At 44.1% G+C, this 17,866-nt stretch overlaps 1 protein-coding gene and 1 long non-coding RNA gene across 7 annotated transcripts in view; one reads left to right on the top strand and one right to left on the bottom strand.

Annotated features, from left to right (window-relative positions):
- Dennd2d (DENN domain containing 2D) overlaps window positions 1-7,508 on the bottom strand; it is an 18,483-nt gene extending 10,975 nt beyond the window's left edge. Inside the window, exons 1-4 of one of the 2 annotated variants that reach the window (XM_031375102.1) lie at window positions 7,185-7,508; window positions 2,765-2,940; window positions 1,850-1,962; window positions 1,190-1,259 (exon numbers count right to left, since the gene is read on the bottom strand). In XM_031375102.1, the coding sequence (XP_031230962.1) occupies window positions 1,190-1,259; window positions 1,850-1,962; window positions 2,765-2,940; window positions 7,185-7,242 (417 nt within the window). In that variant the 5' untranslated portion in view covers window positions 7,243-7,508. Of the gene's footprint in view, window positions 1-1,189; window positions 1,260-1,849; window positions 1,963-2,764; window positions 2,941-3,496; window positions 3,777-7,184 lie in introns of those variants that run through there. The other variant, XM_031375101.1, reaches the window with a different exon arrangement.
- On the top strand, window positions 5,117-17,866 carry LOC116093583. 5 transcript variants are annotated; one of them, XR_004119756.1, is made up of 4 exons: window positions 5,117-6,267; window positions 6,472-6,761; window positions 16,124-16,327; window positions 17,204-17,866. It is a non-coding gene; the product is annotated as an uncharacterized LOC116093583 (long non-coding RNA). The 5 variants fall into 5 exon arrangements; XR_004119755.1 differs by having other exon boundaries at window positions 16,120-16,327; XR_004119757.1 differs by lacking the exon at window positions 16,124-16,327 and adding an exon at window positions 7,746-7,780.

Here is a 17,866-nt window from a genome sequence, read left to right as displayed (position 1 = left end):
AAGACATAAACAAAAGATATGAGGTGTTCCTGTGGTTATTGCTCTCCCAGAGGATCCAAATTCAGTTCCCAGCACCCACACTGGATGGTTCACAGCCGTCTTTTACTCCAGCTCAGGGGGTGTCCCTTCTTTGGCCTCATAAGGTAAACACACACATATATACATATCCACACACACACACACACATACAGAGAGAGAGAGAGGGAGAGAGAGAGAGAGAGAGAGAGAGAGAGAGAATTAAAAATTAAATAAGTCTTTAAAACAGAGAGACAGAAGGGCTGGAGAGATGGCTCAATGGTTAAGAACAGTTGCTACTTTTGCAGGAGACCCAGGTTTGGGTTCCAGCACCTACACTGCAGTTCACAACCATTTGTAACTAGCTCCAGTTCCAGAGAATCTAGCTCCCTATTCTGTCCTGCATGGGCAACAGGCATGCACACAGTGCACTTACATACATGCAGTCAAACACTCATACACTTTAAAAAAAAAAAGAAAAAGAATTAAAAACATGAAATTAGAGAGTTGAGTGTTTGGGAAGAGAAAAGGAACTGGTGTGGTGGGCATAGTAAATATGATTCAAGTACATGGATTACACATAAAAATCTATGAAGCCTATTTGTTTACACAATGGGTATATGCTGAGAACAGGAGGAAGAGGGAGAGGAGGGGGAGGAGGACAAGGAGGAAGGAGGTGGTAGTGGCAGCCTTCTGGGGCTAGAAACCCAATGGTAAACATTGACTCATGGCCAACATGAGCTTAAGTTCAGTGAGAACAAAAACAAGTTTGTCTTAGCCAGGAGGAAATGTCTAGAGAGGAAAAGGTTGTAAAGGTGTCTAGAGAGTCCTTGTTCAGAAAGCCAAGAATTAAGCCTCATCATTCAAAACTCAGAGTGTCTGGAAGGCTCCATAGAACAAGGCAAGCAGGACTGGCAGAAGACTACAAGAGGGTCCAATTGGATCCTCTTACTGAGTGTAGAACTGTTGAGCTGGAAGTGCACAGGCCAGAGCCTTGTGACAGCAGACCGGAGGGGCAGTTCTTTTGGGATTCCAGAAGGGAGACCAACACAGCAGCATGTACTGAAGTGTACCCTCCCTATATGCACCATTCCCATCCAGCCTGATCTTTTGTAGCTGAGGCTTCGGCAAGCCCAGCCATGGAGAAGAAGGGGCGGTTCTGAGTAGCACCAACCAGGAGGCGCCTGCAGTATCCGATCTTCCTGCTCCCATCCACATTGGTCAGGACAAATGAGAAGGTCTCCCTAAGAGAGAGCAGACCAATGGTGTGCATTTGCTCACTAGATTCTAAAACAAGAGTAAAGTCAGCACCAGAGGAGTGGCAAGGAAGACAAAGGGGAGCCGCGGATTAGTCAGGAGGATAATCACAGCAGTCACTTACTAAGCACTTGATGGTGTCAAGCTCTAACGCATCACCTCGTGTGAGACTCAACTGAACCTTTTTGAAGAAGGTTCAATTATTATCATCACTTTAAAGACCAGGTAAGTAAGACTCTGAGGTTATTTCTTATCTAAAAATTAAAGTCATGGTCAACTTCCAGTTTTCATGATGTAAGAATTGTAGAGGCCAAAGTCTTTCTCTCCAGTCCAGAGTGAAAAAATAAGAATAAAAAAATTTAAAAAAAGACTATTTCTTCTAGGAACAGGTAAGAGACTCTTAAAAGTCTTAAGAGAGAGGTCAAGTCACAGCTTCAATCATTTGTCTAAAGGATCCCAGGCAAAGTATTTCCCTGGCAAAAGCAAAGCATTCATACCAGGTGAGGGGAATGACAAGAGCCACACATTTGCCCTTCCATCCAAATCTGATACCCTTGCCTGCCGGCTAAGTGGTTACCTGGGATACTCTGTGAGTGGTGCCCACTTATTCCCATCGGGGAAGCAGAACAGAGGGATGGCACTGAGCAGCCGTTCCTCCTCCTCCTGCTGACCTCGGAGCAGGTTCTCCCTCTGTGTGGGGTGGGGGAAAAGACAGTGGAATTTAGGCAGAGAAGCAGAGGTCAGAAGCCTGTCAGCCTTCCTTTTGACCGGCATGGAGTACAAAGGTGCCTTTGGTTGGTTCCACACAGTCTGAACTCTAGTCTAGCTGGAAGGGCCTCAAAGAAAAAGCAGTTTGTTCTGGGCCACATCAATGTAACTAACCTTGGGTTGGAATTCAGTATCCTGAGGATTTACATATTCAAAAAGGAGGTTAGAAAGGTCAGCTGGACCAACCTCCTGAAAGGGTGGCATCTGAGAGAAAGCACATCATAGAAAAGAAGCAACCCATCCAGTTGCTACACTTGCTAACAAGAGAGGCCGGTAAGAAGGGGACATGGTGCCTCACCCAGTGCATGATCAGACAAGAAGAGCTCTAATACTTTGGGAGTCTGATCTTAGGCTGTGTTTGAGTCTGGGGCCTGCTTGATTCTCTATCAAACAACCAGGAAGGCCATACCTTCTTAGGAGTCCCAGCAGAAGCTGTGGTTTTCTGTAGGAATTTGGAAGAACTAGAAAGGTTCCCACAGGGGCAAGAGCACGAGGCTTGTTTCTCTGCTCCAGAGGTTCAGTCAGTCCCTCACAAAGCAGTCAGACCTAGATTCCCTGGGTGATTACGGAAAACTAGGGCTGGGCTACAAAGGAAACTAGAGCAGGGAGCTCAGGGCTAGAGTCCAGGCAGCATGGTACGATACAGAACTCCTCTATTACCTTTTAAACATACCTCTGTCCTCCCACCTCCATCCTCAGGCCCCACCTCTCCCTCCATCCTTACCTTGGGAAACTGGTAGGTGATAGTGGGTTCGTAGTCATTCCCTAAACGCTTTTTCTTTAAAGATACAACAAGAAGATATTCAAAGAAGTGCTGCCCTCCAGCAAAGCTAGATGGAGAATGTTCTTGGATCCTTTCTGGTTCTGTGACAGCTTCCCCAGGATTGTTCTGGGATTGTCCTAAAATGGAGATGCAAGGGCTCCTTGAGTATTTCTTCCATTCCTCCATTCTGTAGTGTGTGTGTGAGAATCTGAGCAACAACCATGCCTCAGGGCTACAGTGCTAAGCCTGACCAGGCACCACCAGGCACCATGCAGGACCAGAGCCAAGTGGGCAATTTCCATACTTTCCCTGAGAAACTTGAAACTGTGAAGTGACACAGGAAGAAAACACAGATGTAGAAACTGAGGAGCCATGTTGTGGAGGTTCTTGGAGGCCTGATGCCTGGCACTGTACAGTCTGCCTACTTCAGCAGTTCTAGGTATTTTGTGAGCCCTGAGTAAATTCGTACTAAATAATCAGAGTAGGCCCATAGGACATTTTTTTTTGTAACCATAGAAGACCTCCGCAACAGACATGACTAGCTCTGTAAACTGATAAGGTAATCCTCCTGGCTTGATCACATGGGGGCCATGTGGATTTGAGCATCTAAAGGGAAAAGAGGATCCCTACAGGAGGAGGAATCAAACCATAAAAGGATCATCCGAAAAGAGAAGTAGGCAATCCAGTTCTGACCTGCTCGAAGTCGTGGCAAGCGATTTCGGAGCAGCCTGAGGGTTCGGCCTACCCCTTGTCCTTCCATCATTCCGAGCTTTGGGGGCATGAATGTTCTTTCTCCTTCAGGCTGGCCACTGAAAGCCTGAGAAAGTGCCTTCTGCTTTGCTCTCCAATCACAGCTTTATTGAGCTGAACCACACGCTGTCTCCCAAAGGCAGAAAGCAGTTTCCATCCTGTGTACTCCGTAATTGAGCAAGAAGGATGTGAAAGGACCCACGAGGCAGCTTAGTGTGGGCACTGACAGAAGCAGCATCCTGGCACTACAGCTCAGCTCTTGGCTCCTCCCAAGAGCCCCAGGGTGTGGTAAAAGAAAAGGTCATGAGCAAACATCTCAAGGCACAGCTGCTTCTGGGCTAAGGGCTTTGAATTCCAGTGCTTGCAGACCATGTGGTGAGTTTACTTACAACCCGAGGCAGTGAGAGATGCCTGGAAAGACCAGACCATGGACTGAAGTGCCTCCAGCACTAGGGCACAGCATAAGTATTTTACGTCCCTTACTCTGCATTGCTCACGATCACCTTCTCAAGTAATCATCGGAAGCTGCAAAGTCCCACCAGAAATCAACTGGAGAATTCTAAAGCATCCAGGACCTCCAGGAACACAGGACTGAACACTTCTTGAAGCCAAGATGCCAGATTACCCTGATTCAGATAAGTAGACTTGCCCAATCATTCTCTAAATGTACTAATAACTTGTAACAAGAGAGGGAGTCGGTGCAAAGAACAAAGCCTACCTCTGAGAGGTCCAGATATACAGAATAGCTGTGAAGGTGATTCCTACACCCCACACCCCTGTAATCGGTCCTGATCTAAGGCATAAACCTCTCTCACTATTCCAGGGTTCACTAATCCTTTCTCTCATAATCTTTACTGAAAGGAAGCAATGACTCAGGAAATCATCCCCAGCTTAGAGTAGGAACCTGGTTGCATCAGCAGCTGTAGGAGTACAGAGCATCTTCACCCCCAACTCTTGCTCAGCCTTCCTTCTGGTTGGTCCAGGACAAGCTAAGCAGCAGACCCAGTACTGTGTCTAGAGGTTGAGGAAGAGGAAGAAAGTCGTTGCTGATAACCTGGGTTTCTCAGAAAGTCCTGAAGAAGGAAATGTACAGGATGATAGGAAAGAGCCTTTGCCAGGAAGTAACTTAATGAGGAGGGATGAAGCAAAAGGACCTGGTCCCTGTGTCTGCCACTCCTGTAAAGAATTAGCAGCTCTCTGGGAGGGAGTATGTTGCTATGGTAAGAAGCAAGGGTGTCACCTTGCTCCTAAGAGCACTGGAACTGTGGCACCAGTAAAGTGCAGGACTCAGACACCCAACGTTGACTTGTGGGGGAAGCGCCAATCATAGTACAGATGATGAGAGTTGGAATCTTGAGAACGGGGAAGCAAGACACCCCAGGTAGTCCTTGTGTCTTACTTGTACCCTGTATAGACACGACACCCCAGGTAGTCCTTGTGTCCTACTTGTACCCTGTATAGACACGACACCCCAGGTAGTCCTTGTGTCTTACTTGTACCCTGTATAGACACGTTGCATAATCTTTTCTGGTTGCCTTAAGGAACGAGCACGTGCCTAGTACTGAAGGGGTAACCAAGGCATTCAGTCACTCAGAGGCAATCGAAAATTAACAGGATCTGTACAAAGTGAACGTCAGAAAAGTTCCAAATCCAAGGCTCAGGCCTTCTGGTGTATTACACAGCAAACATCTCACAGTAGGGAGGGGCAGGGAATGGGGTGAGATGGGTGGTGAGCAAATGGCTTGGAGGGCCAGAGTCATCTTCCTGGTCATCCGAGAACATCAGGAAATGTCTCTTTTCCTTAGTCCTTGGGGCCGCTTTTTCATTTCATTTCCTCCTGCTTTATCAGGAGAAACAAGGGACCAGCAATGTCAGAGATCCCAGACCAAAGAAAAGTAACTAGACCTTTGGGCCGAGGCTCAAGAAATCCAACAAAGAGTGTTTTTCTCCTTCTCCCCCTTTCAACAGAGGTTCTCACAGAAAAGCACGAGAAAGACCAGTATGCATTCAACTCCTGTATAATGGAAGGCACCTCACTGGATCTGGATGCCCTAGAATGGATTATTATCCTCACTTTTAATTGAGGGAGGAGCCACACTTCTAGGGAAGTCAGAAGTCTGGTTACACTTGTTCTTCCACCAGGAAGCCCCTCCCACAACCACCTGAAGAAACGAAAGGGGACTTTAGGGAACCTTGATCTGAAAAGCTGTTGTTTGTTCTTTGCTGAACTGTTAGCGACACACACACACACACACACACACACACGCACGCACGCACGCACGCACGCACGCACACGCACACGCACACGCACACGCTCACGCACACTTCTAAGACAAAACTGCCTGAGCCAGTGAACCAGAAGGGGAAATCCCCCCAGGAAACAGGAGGACAACAAGAAAGATGAAAGAGTCGCACCCTTATGACCTGACAGGTGCTAAATTTGTGACCTGCCTTCGTGTTCCTTGACCACAGGGAAGGTCTTCCAGGGACCAATGCTAGCCATAAGGCGTTGCTGTGGGAGTGAGGTGGAGAACAACTGAAATGTGTCCTCTGGGCCCCAGGAAACAGACCCCAGCCATCCAGCAGCAGATTACCCAGGTCTAGGAAGCCTAAGAAAACCAAGCCAGAACTCTTGTTGCAAAAAGAGGACTTCTCTCCTCCCTTCGTACTGCTCCAGCCATTGCAGCCCTCTCCCTGGCATGCAGGGAGAAGAGGTATACGCCAGAACAACCACGCTGGGAAAGGAGGGTGGCAGAATCGAGAAGGTACAAAGAGCAGATCGGTCACAAGTCCCTGCAGTACGGAGAAGGACGTCCAGACCTCAGCTCTTAGGCCTTTTATGTGAGGTTGCAAGTGCAGGAAGGGGTGAGCTCTCTGGGAATGACTCTTACAAGCCTTTTCTTTTCTTTTCTTTTCAGAAGCATGGGCTCTGTCTGAGCAAACCCGGGGGTTGACAGCTCAGCCATAGCACCGGCCAGACATAAACAGCAACAGATGTTTGTTGAATGAATGGACAACATTAATGAATCCTAAATGACCTTCTTTCAAGTCCCAGTGCTCTAGCTACGGAGAAAGGAAACCGATGGCACATCTCATTCCATCCCTATAATCCACCCTGGACAAGGAAAAGATTCCCATTTTGCAGTTCAGAATTTAAGGTCAGGATTGAGGAAACAGCTGAGCTGATCTACCTGGCTGCCCTACCGAGGTCAGTGCTAGGGGGAAGCCAGTTTTTGCGGTGCGGTTATCTGCAGGGTATGGAAAAGCTGGCTCCCAGGAATTGAAAAAATATCAGCTAAGTAGGGAAGGGAAGCGCTTCCCTGAGGGCTTGAGGGCCTAAGCTCTTTAGCCATAAAGTGGCTGCACCCACAAGCTTCCTGGATATAAGGACACGTGGCCCTTGGGGCCCCACAACCTTTGTAGGTTTCTGGCTACCAGGTTCCCCCTTGACCCAGCCGGTCTGTCCGCTCATTGACCTCTACCTGCTCCCTTTGAGCTCACCTGCCTCCTGCTCAGCCCTCCCAGATCCCGCCCAAACTGCTCCACGTTCCTGACCCCGGTGCCACACCGAGCCTATAGTCCGGGGGTCCCCACGCCCACTCTCCCCCCGCGCGCCGTGGCCCGCACTAACCCCGCTGGCCGCGTTTCAGTCTCAGGCTGGCTCGGAGGCGGCGGCCGAGCCCATCCATGGCCCCTCCAGTGCCCAGCGCCAGCTCCCACGTCCGCGCCAGCCCCGCCCCCCAAATCCTTGACCTTCTTGGGGCCCTGGAACTTTCACTTTCACGCGGGAGGCGTAGGGACGGTGTGGGTGGGGCGGGGCAGCACACCTTCCGGGCTCCTGCCCAACCCCTGGCGCACCTGGGCTGGCCGCTCTTCTCGGGTCCCCACCCTACCCCCCTGCGCCTCTAGACTCAGGGTGCCAGAGGGCGCCCGAGCGTCCATCCGGGAGGGGCGGTACCATCTCACTGTCACCCTCTGTGAAACTTCACTTAACACTCTGGTAGTGCCTAAAGAGAACCCTACCTCCAAGGCAAGGACTGGAAGATGCACCTCCAGGGTGTTTCCAAACTATCCCGAGGTGTAGAACTCTCAGACCACACGCCCTTCCAACCAATTCCTCCATGCCTGCCTGTCCTTGCAACTATTCAGAGACTCTGCCTACTTCCAGATCTTTTTCTCTTCTCTTACCTAGGCACTCCTGAAAAGGGACTGCAGAAGTGGATTAAGGTAGTGACCCTGCCTTCCATTCAATTTTCTTAGTCCACAGCTGAACATCATGAAGATAATACCTGCCTGGCTGCCACAAAGATTTCTCAATGTCAGAGAGTGGGATTAAGAAACTTTCTGTAAACTTGTTATATGATACAAATGTAAAGGATTCCTGTGGTCAGCTTTGTTACCACTTCCATCCCCCTTCTAGCTCCAGAGAACAATGCAGCCATCCGCCTGTTCTTCTCTCCTCACCTCCACTGACTTCTACATAGGCCCAGGTTTTAAACTGCAGTTACTAACTATGACACTGTGATAAGCACCCGCTGGGGGTTCTGTAGCACATCCTTTCCTCCTCCCAGGGCAGGACAGGTTATCTGTAAGAGAGGGATAAGCAGAATCAGCTTGAACCCTCTATGTTCATCAAGGTCTTAACCTTGACTTCAGGAGTAAGAGGCAAGCCAAAGCAAAAACCCACAAAGATGACTGTGATGCACACTCCTCTTCAGCCTCTCCATGTCATCTCCAGGTGATTCCATAGTCCTCAGCTCTATAGTTCAGAAGGAATTGGACAATCAGCCCTTGCATTAAACTGACCAATCTGAACAGACACGTTCTATGAGTTGCCTTTACTTTAGGTGCAAGCAACATGAAAGGACATGGCTGTCTCCAAGTGCCTTGTCCTATGAGATCTGCAGCGTCTCTATCTTTCGTAAGAGAAGGAGCTGCTCAAGAAAACATTGTCCAACTTGTTGATGCTCTTGTGATCTTGTGTCTTAATTGGTCCAATCTAATTTACAGTGTTCCCAAATAGAGCTTTCTTTCTTAAAAAAACAAACAAAAACAAATTGAAACAAAACAAAAACAAAACAAAACAAAACAAAACAAAAAAACCCAGATGATTAAGAATACATGTGTACCAAGAAGACAAGGACAAGAAGATTAATGGAAACTGTTGAACAAGCCTTTATGTGGAAACAACCTCACAGGTTCAGTAACACAAATAGCTTTGTCTGTTTCAAGCTTTATATGGGTTTGAAGATAACCCATAGGATGGACAATCAGGATAGTACATCTTTTAGGGAGGAAGGAGAAAATAATGGCTGGGGAATACCATGAGACCTCTGGTGGGGTTTTGGGGTTGACCATGTCTAACCTGAGGGTAGGAATATTCACTAGGTGGTTATTTTTTGCACTAAAAATATAGGAACTTTGCATAGTCGTATGAGACTTTCACTTAGAGTAATGTCAGGATCTCAGTTAATGGCAGCAGTGAAAATGTGAAAATGGAGGTGGAAAGGGAGCAAGAATGAAATGAAAAATTATTTAAATATGAGGAAGTAAAACCTACATTTCTGAGAAGTATGAATAACAGCAGAAGAAAAGTTCAGTTTTTTAGAATTGAAGGGATGTTTGTGTTTAACGTGGTGGGTTCTTTGAGAAAGACAGGAAAGCATTTGTGGGCAGATAGGAATGTCTCTCTCCCCCTTGTAACAAGTCCACTTCTCCGCATATATTCTTGTTTCTAGTTTAATGGATTTTTTGAAGTCAGTTTTTGCATGTGAGAAAGAAAATGTGGTATTTACCTTTCTGATGCCAGAAGAGGGTGTCAGATCTCATTATGGATGGTTGGGAGCCATCATGTGGTTGCTGGGGTTTGAACTCAGGACCTTTGGAAGAGCACTCAGTGCTCCTACCCACTGAGCCATCTCGCCAGCCCCTGGTATTTACCTTTCTAAGTCTGGTTATTTTACTTAATATGGTGATCTCCAGGGCATTCATCTTCTTGACTATGTCATAATTTTTCTCTTCTTCATGGTTGAATAACACTTCAATGTGTATATACCACACATTTTATCCATTCATACAATGGATGGGTACCTAGGCGGATTCCATAAGTTGGATATTTTATACAGTCAAGCAATGGGCATGGGTGTATAAATATCCCCAGGGCTTCATGTCATGAGAAGTGGGAAAGAAGAAACCTGTCAGCTGGAAGCTTTTGCCAGCAGGCAAGCAAGAATTCCAGCCCAATTACCAAGTGCCTAAGGCCATCTCCCTCCCAGCCACAATCCTGCAGATTTTCTAGGAGAAAAAAGGAGAGGGAGTCTAAGTAACCTTTTGAGAAGTAGTTTAAGAGTCAACAAGGTTCTCTCCCTCCCTCTGTCCAACTCTCCCCCCACCCCCCCGTGTGTGTAAGACAATTGCTCATTCTCCCTTGAGTCGAGCATGAGCACAGGTGCCTCTTACCTCCCCCTCTTCTCCCTTGGGAAGCGCATATCCCAACATGGACATGCATCGTTTCTTCTGAGTATGTCTCATTCTCAGAATAATGATTAAGCCTATATTAAAATCATCATTAAACAGATTTTTAACTCTGCTTCACTATATTGGCCAGTCTCAAAATTCTCTTCCACGGCAAGGCCATCATCTCCAATTTGGCCTGAGTCGAGGTTCTTACAAGTTTAGGAGAACTGAAGCTGGTGAGGGTAGCAATGTGGGGCTATCGCCACTAACATCCCTTTTATTATTGACTTCTGCTCCTTCAGGTACACACCCAGGAGTGGCTTAAGAAAATTATGTGGTAATTCTAGTTTTGGCTTTCTGAGGGCCTCCACTGTGATTTCCATAGTGGTTGTACTAGTTCACATTTCTATCAGAAGTGTTTCTTTTCTCCTACATTCTTTTCTTCCTTTACTGTTGTCTTCTTGATGATGATTATGACTGAAGTGAGCTGTAATCTCAGTATAATTTTGGTTAGAATTTTCTTTATGAATAAGAATGTTTGAACATTAAAAAAAATGTATTCCTTGGTGATCTATATTTCTTCTTGTGAGAACTATGTGAGATAGATGTGGTGATCAAAACTAGCAATAATTTCAACGCTTGGGAGGCAGTGTCAAGAGGATCAGAATTTCAAAGTCATAACTATACAAGGAGTTAGAAGCCAATCTGGTCTACATGAGACCCTGTCTCAAAAGATAATAAACAGGCACCAACAAAAGCTAGACCATTGCTATATCTGAACTACACATCTTTAAAGACCCGCTCTTGGTGACCCACTTCTATTAACCAGGCTCTCCACATAAGGCTGAGCACCATATGTTTAAACATATGAGCCTGTTTAGAAAATTCCAAACTCTAAGCACAGCATTTTGCCCCAGGTACTCAGAGGCTAATGGCATTCTCATAATGCAAAACTCATTCAGTCCTTATTGCTCCTTGCCAGGGAGTCAGAACTGTAAGCAAAGGTGTTTCCTCCCTTTTCAGTGGAACCTTTCTGCTTCTCCATGCTTTACAGGGGCATTATCATCTTTGTCTTAACTCCTATGCTCTTCTCTTTTTCCATGATAGGGTCTGTGCTTTGTTATCTTGACTGATCACACCTAGGAAACTTCTAACCAGTCATCGTATCCCCAAAGTATAAAGTTCTACTTTAATTAGAAGGAAATTGAACTGAAAAGGAACAAAAGAAATAAATATAGACATGATAAGTTCACAGATAACGAAGGGAAAGCATGAGAGACCTTAGTTTCTGTAAAGGCAAAGGTTTCCTCCTTCCCCTCTACTTACCCACTCACCTCCAGTCTGGCTTTTAAGTGAAAGAAAAGCCTTCTCTGTTTTTCCTGTGTAGGGAAGTTGGAGCGTCTTGTAAGAAAACACCCACCCACAGCCACCCACATACACACACTTACTTCACTGAGGGATGTAGTGGAACATGATAGAATGAACTTAGGCATCTGAGATTCCCAATCATGGACTTCAGCCCTACTTCTGCTCACACTTCATTCTTGGGCTAGGCATGCTCACAGCCTCATTTTCCTGAGATAATAAAACCACCTTGCAGGGCTGTTGTGAAGAGTAGAAAGAAAATACTTGAATGTGTGTGCAACCAGGGTTCTTTTCTTTACTCAACCTTTTAACTCTCAACTCATTGTAGTCTCAATACAATTTAAAAACAGAAGGTATGATGCACTCCTGTCTCTGGGCATCTTTCAGAAACCCCAAGAAGCACCCAATTCCAGATCTGGAAGTTGTCATTAAGAATCCATAGAGACCCAAACTATTTTTCTTCCTGCAATTTGGCACATCTGTCCTGAGATGGGACTGCTACTTGTCTCCTCTGTGCCTCTTTGCTTAACTTGGTCCTTGCCTTCAATTCTACACCATGATAGCTGAGAATAGCAATTACTTTTTATGTAGGATTTGCTGAGAACCTAAGCCCCTGTTTTGTAATAAGAGAAGCTGGCAGAAAGCTGAACTTAAAGAGGAAGTACTGCAGCTGTTGAGGGGTGCAAGGATATCTCACTTCTGAACACTTCCCTTCTTACCTCTTGACCTTGTTGTGCATGGCAGGGATCAGCTGACCTACTCTAGTGGAAATGCCCTGACCAATGTGCCACATATCACATAGTCCAGAATGAATCACAGCAATGTTTACTCAGCTGAACATAGGATTCTACCTTCAACCCATACATAGGCTCTCATCCAGTCCTTTGGCAAAGAAGCAAACAGAATCATGAAAGCAATGTGCCTTCCCCCAATAATAGACCTGCCAGGGCTCACTAATACCTTAACTTCTTAACATCTTAAACTATTCCCTTCCCAATGAGGTAATCAGAAGTTCAAGCTGAACAGCCTTCTAAATTCTTGACTTCTGATCTGTGACAAATAATTTCAACAATGCTCTACATATCTGACTAAACACATTAAACAAAGACGATCTTTTACATTGTGACAGAGAACACCTGAAACCAGTTTTGCAAATTGTTGTCCCAGACAAAGGCATCTGCCCCATACCTGCTGGGGTGCTTCTTTCTAGTTTTGGAGAAGTCTCTTCTTTAATGAAGATCTTGTGTAATTGGTTTACTCCCTCCTTATCCTCTGACCTGGCTGGTGACTTTCTGGGGAACTTCTTGCTGAAGGCAGCTGCTATCTGTTCACACATGCACTTGTGGAAACGTCCAGGATGCATGCCACTTCTCAGTGATTTTTTTGGGCCACTTTCTTCACAGTTTTGGTGTAAATACAGACCATGCTAAGGGGATCTTTACAAAAGTACTTCTTGCCATACTTCCCTTGTCTGTTCATCTATTGATGGACACATAGACTGGCTCCATATCTTAATTATTTTTAGTTATCAGTAAAAATGGATGTGCAAATACCTCTGTGATACACAGACTTAGAGAGATATAGCTGGATCAGATAATAGATTTTTAAGAAACTACCATAGAGCTTTCCATAGTGGATGCACTAATTTATATTATCACCAGCCATCTATAAATATTTCTCTTTCTCTACATCCTTATCAGAATTTGCTGTTGTTGGTTTTTGTGATGCTAACCATTGTGATTGGGGTGAAGACATTTGTAATTTTAAGGTAACTGAGATATATACACAGAGGACCAAATTAATCCTGCAGAAATGAATGGAGAAGCAACTGGACATGGTGGCACACACCTGTAATCCTAACACTATGGCTGAAGAAGGAGGATTCATACGAGTTCAAGGATAATGTCTGTTATGTTGTGATTTTTAGGCCATCCTGTACTTCAAACTGAAATTCTGTCTCAAAGCAAAATAATAAAGAGGTAGAAGCAGAAGAAAATAATGAAGAAGAGGAAAAGGAAGGGTAGAGGAGGAGGAGGAAGGGAAGAGAAGGAGGAGAAGGAGGAGAAGGAAGAGAATTATCTTTATCCTAATAGAGCTGACATGTTGGTGGGAATGGGGTACTTGGATTATAATGAGTTTGCTTTAGTGTGGTGTGTTTGTTTCAGATGATGGACTAATCCTAATACACTATCTTTTTTACTGAAGTTCTTACATTAGTGTTAACTATTCATCAGGACAGTCTACAAGCTTTGATAAATGTATGATGAATTTCATCAGTATAGTCTACAAACTTTGATAAATGTATGATGAATTTTCTCCTGGTTACAGTGTCATATAGAATATTTCTATCCTTATTTTCATTTTTCCCCATCTCAATTACTGCTCTTTGTACTGTCTCCATGTTTGCCTTTCCAAACTGTCATAGAGTTGGAGTCACTATAGCTAGCGTTTTTAGACTGGCTCCTTCCACTTGGGGATATCTATTTAGCTTTTAAAAAGCCTCATTGAGTACAGAAGAAATTCATAAAGAAAGGACTGGAGAATGTATTTGGGGTTTTTAGCAGTTTGTATATATAAACAAGTTCCTTTACATGTATCAGCATTGTAAATATTTGTTGAAGAAATAAGTAAAGCCAGAATTATGAGAACAGCACTAACAAATGAGCAGTGCACACTTGAATTAAACTGTAGTCTTCCTGTCTCCATTAAGACTTAGGAGCTGGTGGATCTCCTAGACTATTCACTTAGAAACGGATAACTCTCTAGGCTTAACCACTTCATGTGCTCTGAGGATTATTCTAAGTATTTTACAAATATTGTTTCAAATCACTGTTGCTAAAGACCCTTTGAGACACATATTTACTATTTTTTCCAATAACGGAGGAAGAAACAGATGCAGCAAAGTTGAGAAACTTGACCAAATTTCTGTAGCATGTGAAGTGAATTTTAAATGTGCACCCAGTCTGGGCATTATGGGTCACATCTGTAATCCCAGGATACTAAGATAAGATAATTGTTGAGAGTTCAAGGTCAGTCTTGGATGTATAGTGAATTGTGGCCCACCCTGGGCTTCAGAATAAGGCTTTCTTTGAAAAAACAAAACAAAACAATGATCAGATAGAAGGCTTATCTCCAGTTTCTTGGAGCACTTTGACAGATTCACATGGGGTTTATTAGTGGAGCAGTCTTCACACTGCCATGTTACCCTCATGCAGACATTCTGTGTGGCAGCAGGCATGTCTCATTGTCTTGCCCATTTCTTCTTCTTCCTCTTCTTCCTCCTCCTCCTCCTCCTCCTCCTCCTCCTCTTCCTCCCCCTCTTCCACCTTCTCTTCTTATCTTTCTCTTGTCTCATTGTCTTGCCCATTTCTTATTTTTTCCTTCCTTCTCTCTTTTTTCTCTTTCTTTTCTTTTTTTCAAGATAGGTTTCTTTGTGTAGCCTTGAGTAGCCTGGAACTTATGCTGTAAACCAGGCTAGGCAGAAACTCAGAGCTCTGCCTACCTCTGCCTCCCAAGTGCTGGGATTAAAGGCATTCACCACCACAACCTGGCCTTGCCCATTCCTATTTCCATACCAAAGAATTCCTCAAGAATTATAGAGGTTGTTTTGACACATATCACAATTCCTGAAAGTCTCAGAGATGGGGGAGTCACTCTAGAAAAAGGCAGATATCCAGTTCTTTTCTTCCTTCCTTCCTTTCTTGTCTTCCTTTCTTTTCTTTGGTTTGTTTTTTTGTTTGTTTGTTTTTGTTTTTGTTTTTTTTTTGGACAAGGTCTTGCTATGTAGAACAAGATGGCATGGAATTTGCAGAAATTCCTTGCCTTACCATTCTGAGTGCTGTTATTAAAAACATGCTTCCATGCCTGTCAGATAACCAGGTAGTCTGCCCATAGACCTCCCATCAGTCTGGTACCCCAGACCCAATCCACACTTTCATCCCTAGCATTGCAATAGAACACAAGGTGTAGCCTTCCCTCCTTCCTGCCCACATCTTATATGCATCACACAGACCATCCCCTCCTGCCAGTCATTACTGTATCTCAGACACCAACTTCAGTAAGGCACCCTTGGCTAACCTAAGAGCTATGCCACTTAGGGAAGCAAATAGGCTGAAGACAGACCCTCACCCCTCCTACTGCTCCTGAGAACCAGTCCTCAATGTCATCCTTATTTCTGTAGCTGGAAACCTGCTGGTGTCTAACCTTCTTCATTGACTTGATCTCAACGGGATCACAAAAACCTTCTCTTCAAACCTTTCACCTTACAACTTGCCCCAATATCCCAGTATCCCAGTCTGCAACCCCTGAATGCATTCCCTATGAACACACCAGCTAAGCAGTCTAGGAAAGCAATCAGCACACCACCATTACACTCTCATAAAATACAGAGAGAAAACAAAACTTAAGGAACAAAACACCCACTTAAAAAAGACAAATTCAGAACTCAACACCTAGACCTATCACCTAGGTGCCAAGACTATTATACCCAGCAAAACACATTACACACACACACACACACACACACACACACACACACACACACACACACATCTACTTAGTACAGTTTCCTAGAACTGCAAATTTCTCTCCATTTGAGAAAGGGAAACTTAAACATCAATTAATTTCATTTTTATAGGAACTGAAATATCAAGATTCAGGATTTGGTCAGAAATGCAATAGGGAAATTAGGCTTGAAAATTCTAAAATAGTTCAAATCGAGTAATAAACTTTTTTTTTCTTTTAAGACAGAGTTTTGCAAAGTCCAGGCTGCTTCAACATTGCTATATAGCTAAGGACAACTTGACCTTCTATCTTCTTGCCTCCAACCCCTAAGTGCTGGGATTATAGATGTGCAGCACATTCCAAGATTATTTGGAACTGAGGATCAAAGGACTAAGACTTTGTGCATGTGAGGCATGCTTTCTACCAACTGAGCTACATCCCACACCTACAGTAAGCAAATATAAACCAATTAAATGAACACATACAGTAGTAAGATTTGTTAACCCTAAACTTTTCATATAATGCAGTGTATCTTATATATTTATAGTCTTTTTACTTTTATGTAGTTATTTTTTTAAATATTGAAGACAATATTTTTAATACTCTTAGTATGATTTTCTTCTTTTCAACCTCCTCCTCCTCCTCCTCTTCTTCCTCCTCTTCTTCTTCTTCTTCTTCTTCTTCTTCTTCTTCTTCTTCTTCTTCTTCTTCTTCTTCTCTTTTTCCTCCTCCTTTTCCTCTTCCTCTTCCTCTTCCTCCTCCTCCTCTTCCTCCTCCTCTTCCTCCTCCTCCTCCTCTTCCTTCTCCTTCATTGATAGCACTCTAATGTGCAACCCAGGCTGCCTTGGAAGTCAGAATACTCATGCCTAAGCCTCCCATGTGCTAAAACATAAGCATGTAGCAACATGTGATTATAAAGGAGATTTATAGTTCTCAAAACATTTGAGTGAGTTTGGCCTCCTTTGGTAAGCAAAGGACCTGAAAATCATATTTAAAAAATGAACAGGCAGTCTTTATCCATGACACAGGTGTGGTTTATATTAATTGTGTATTTTAGAGTATGCCTGTGTGTGTGTGTGTGTGTGTGTGTGTGTGTGTGTGTGTGTGTGTGTGTATGCATGCATGCGTACAAGTGTTTGTAGAGGCAGGAAGATGACATTAGGTCCCAGGAGTGGTTTATAGGTTTAAAAATACTAATAATGACTTCGGAGTCCCCAAAATGCATCAGTGTTGTATTAAGGAAAAGCAATTAAAAACACCTTCTCTTGAAGTCATTTTACCAAGATTTAGCTCAGATTTGAATTCCCTACTTCTTTTTTCTTACAGCTTCATCATCTTTCCTGCCTATAATTTGACGACCATGAATCTGTGCCTGCCTGTTCTTGTGTTTGTGTCTGTTCCTAACAAACAATTTTGTCTGTATTTATTGAGCATCAGAGAATGTGTCACATGGGGCAAGAAATGAAGGATATAGTCCTGGGTAGTTTTATGTCAACAGACACAAGCTAGCGCCATCTGACATGAGGAAATCTCAATTGAGAAAATTTTACAATAAGATCCAGCTTAAGGCATTTTCTTATTAGCAATTGATGAGGGAGATTCTAGCCCATTGTGGGTGGTACTATCCCTGAGCCGATGTCTCTATAAGAAAGCAGGTGGTTCTATAAGAAAGCAGGTGGAGAGAGCTATGGAGAGCAAGCCAGTAAGTAGCACCCTTCCATGGTCTCTATATTAGCTCCTGCTTCCAGGTTCTTGCCCTGTTTGAATTCCTGTTCTAACTTCCTCTGATGGTAAATGTTATGAAAGCATAAGCCAAATCAATACTTTCTTCCACAAGTTGCTTTGGTTATAGTGATTCATCACAGCAATAAGTCAGACAGATAATTCACAGACATCTTTAACAGAGTTCTATAAAGGATGAGACTGTAATGACTTCTTCAATTGATCTTAACTGACGCAGATAATAAACAATTACTATCACACAGTATG

Source organism: Mastomys coucha, unplaced genomic scaffold, assembly GCF_008632895.1.
Source record: "Mastomys coucha isolate ucsf_1 unplaced genomic scaffold, UCSF_Mcou_1 pScaffold16, whole genome shotgun sequence".
NCBI lineage: Eukaryota > Metazoa > Chordata > Mammalia > Rodentia > Muridae > Mastomys > Mastomys coucha.
The sequence above is the reverse complement of the archived record's forward strand: the minus strand, read 5'-3'. Positions and strand labels throughout refer to the sequence as shown.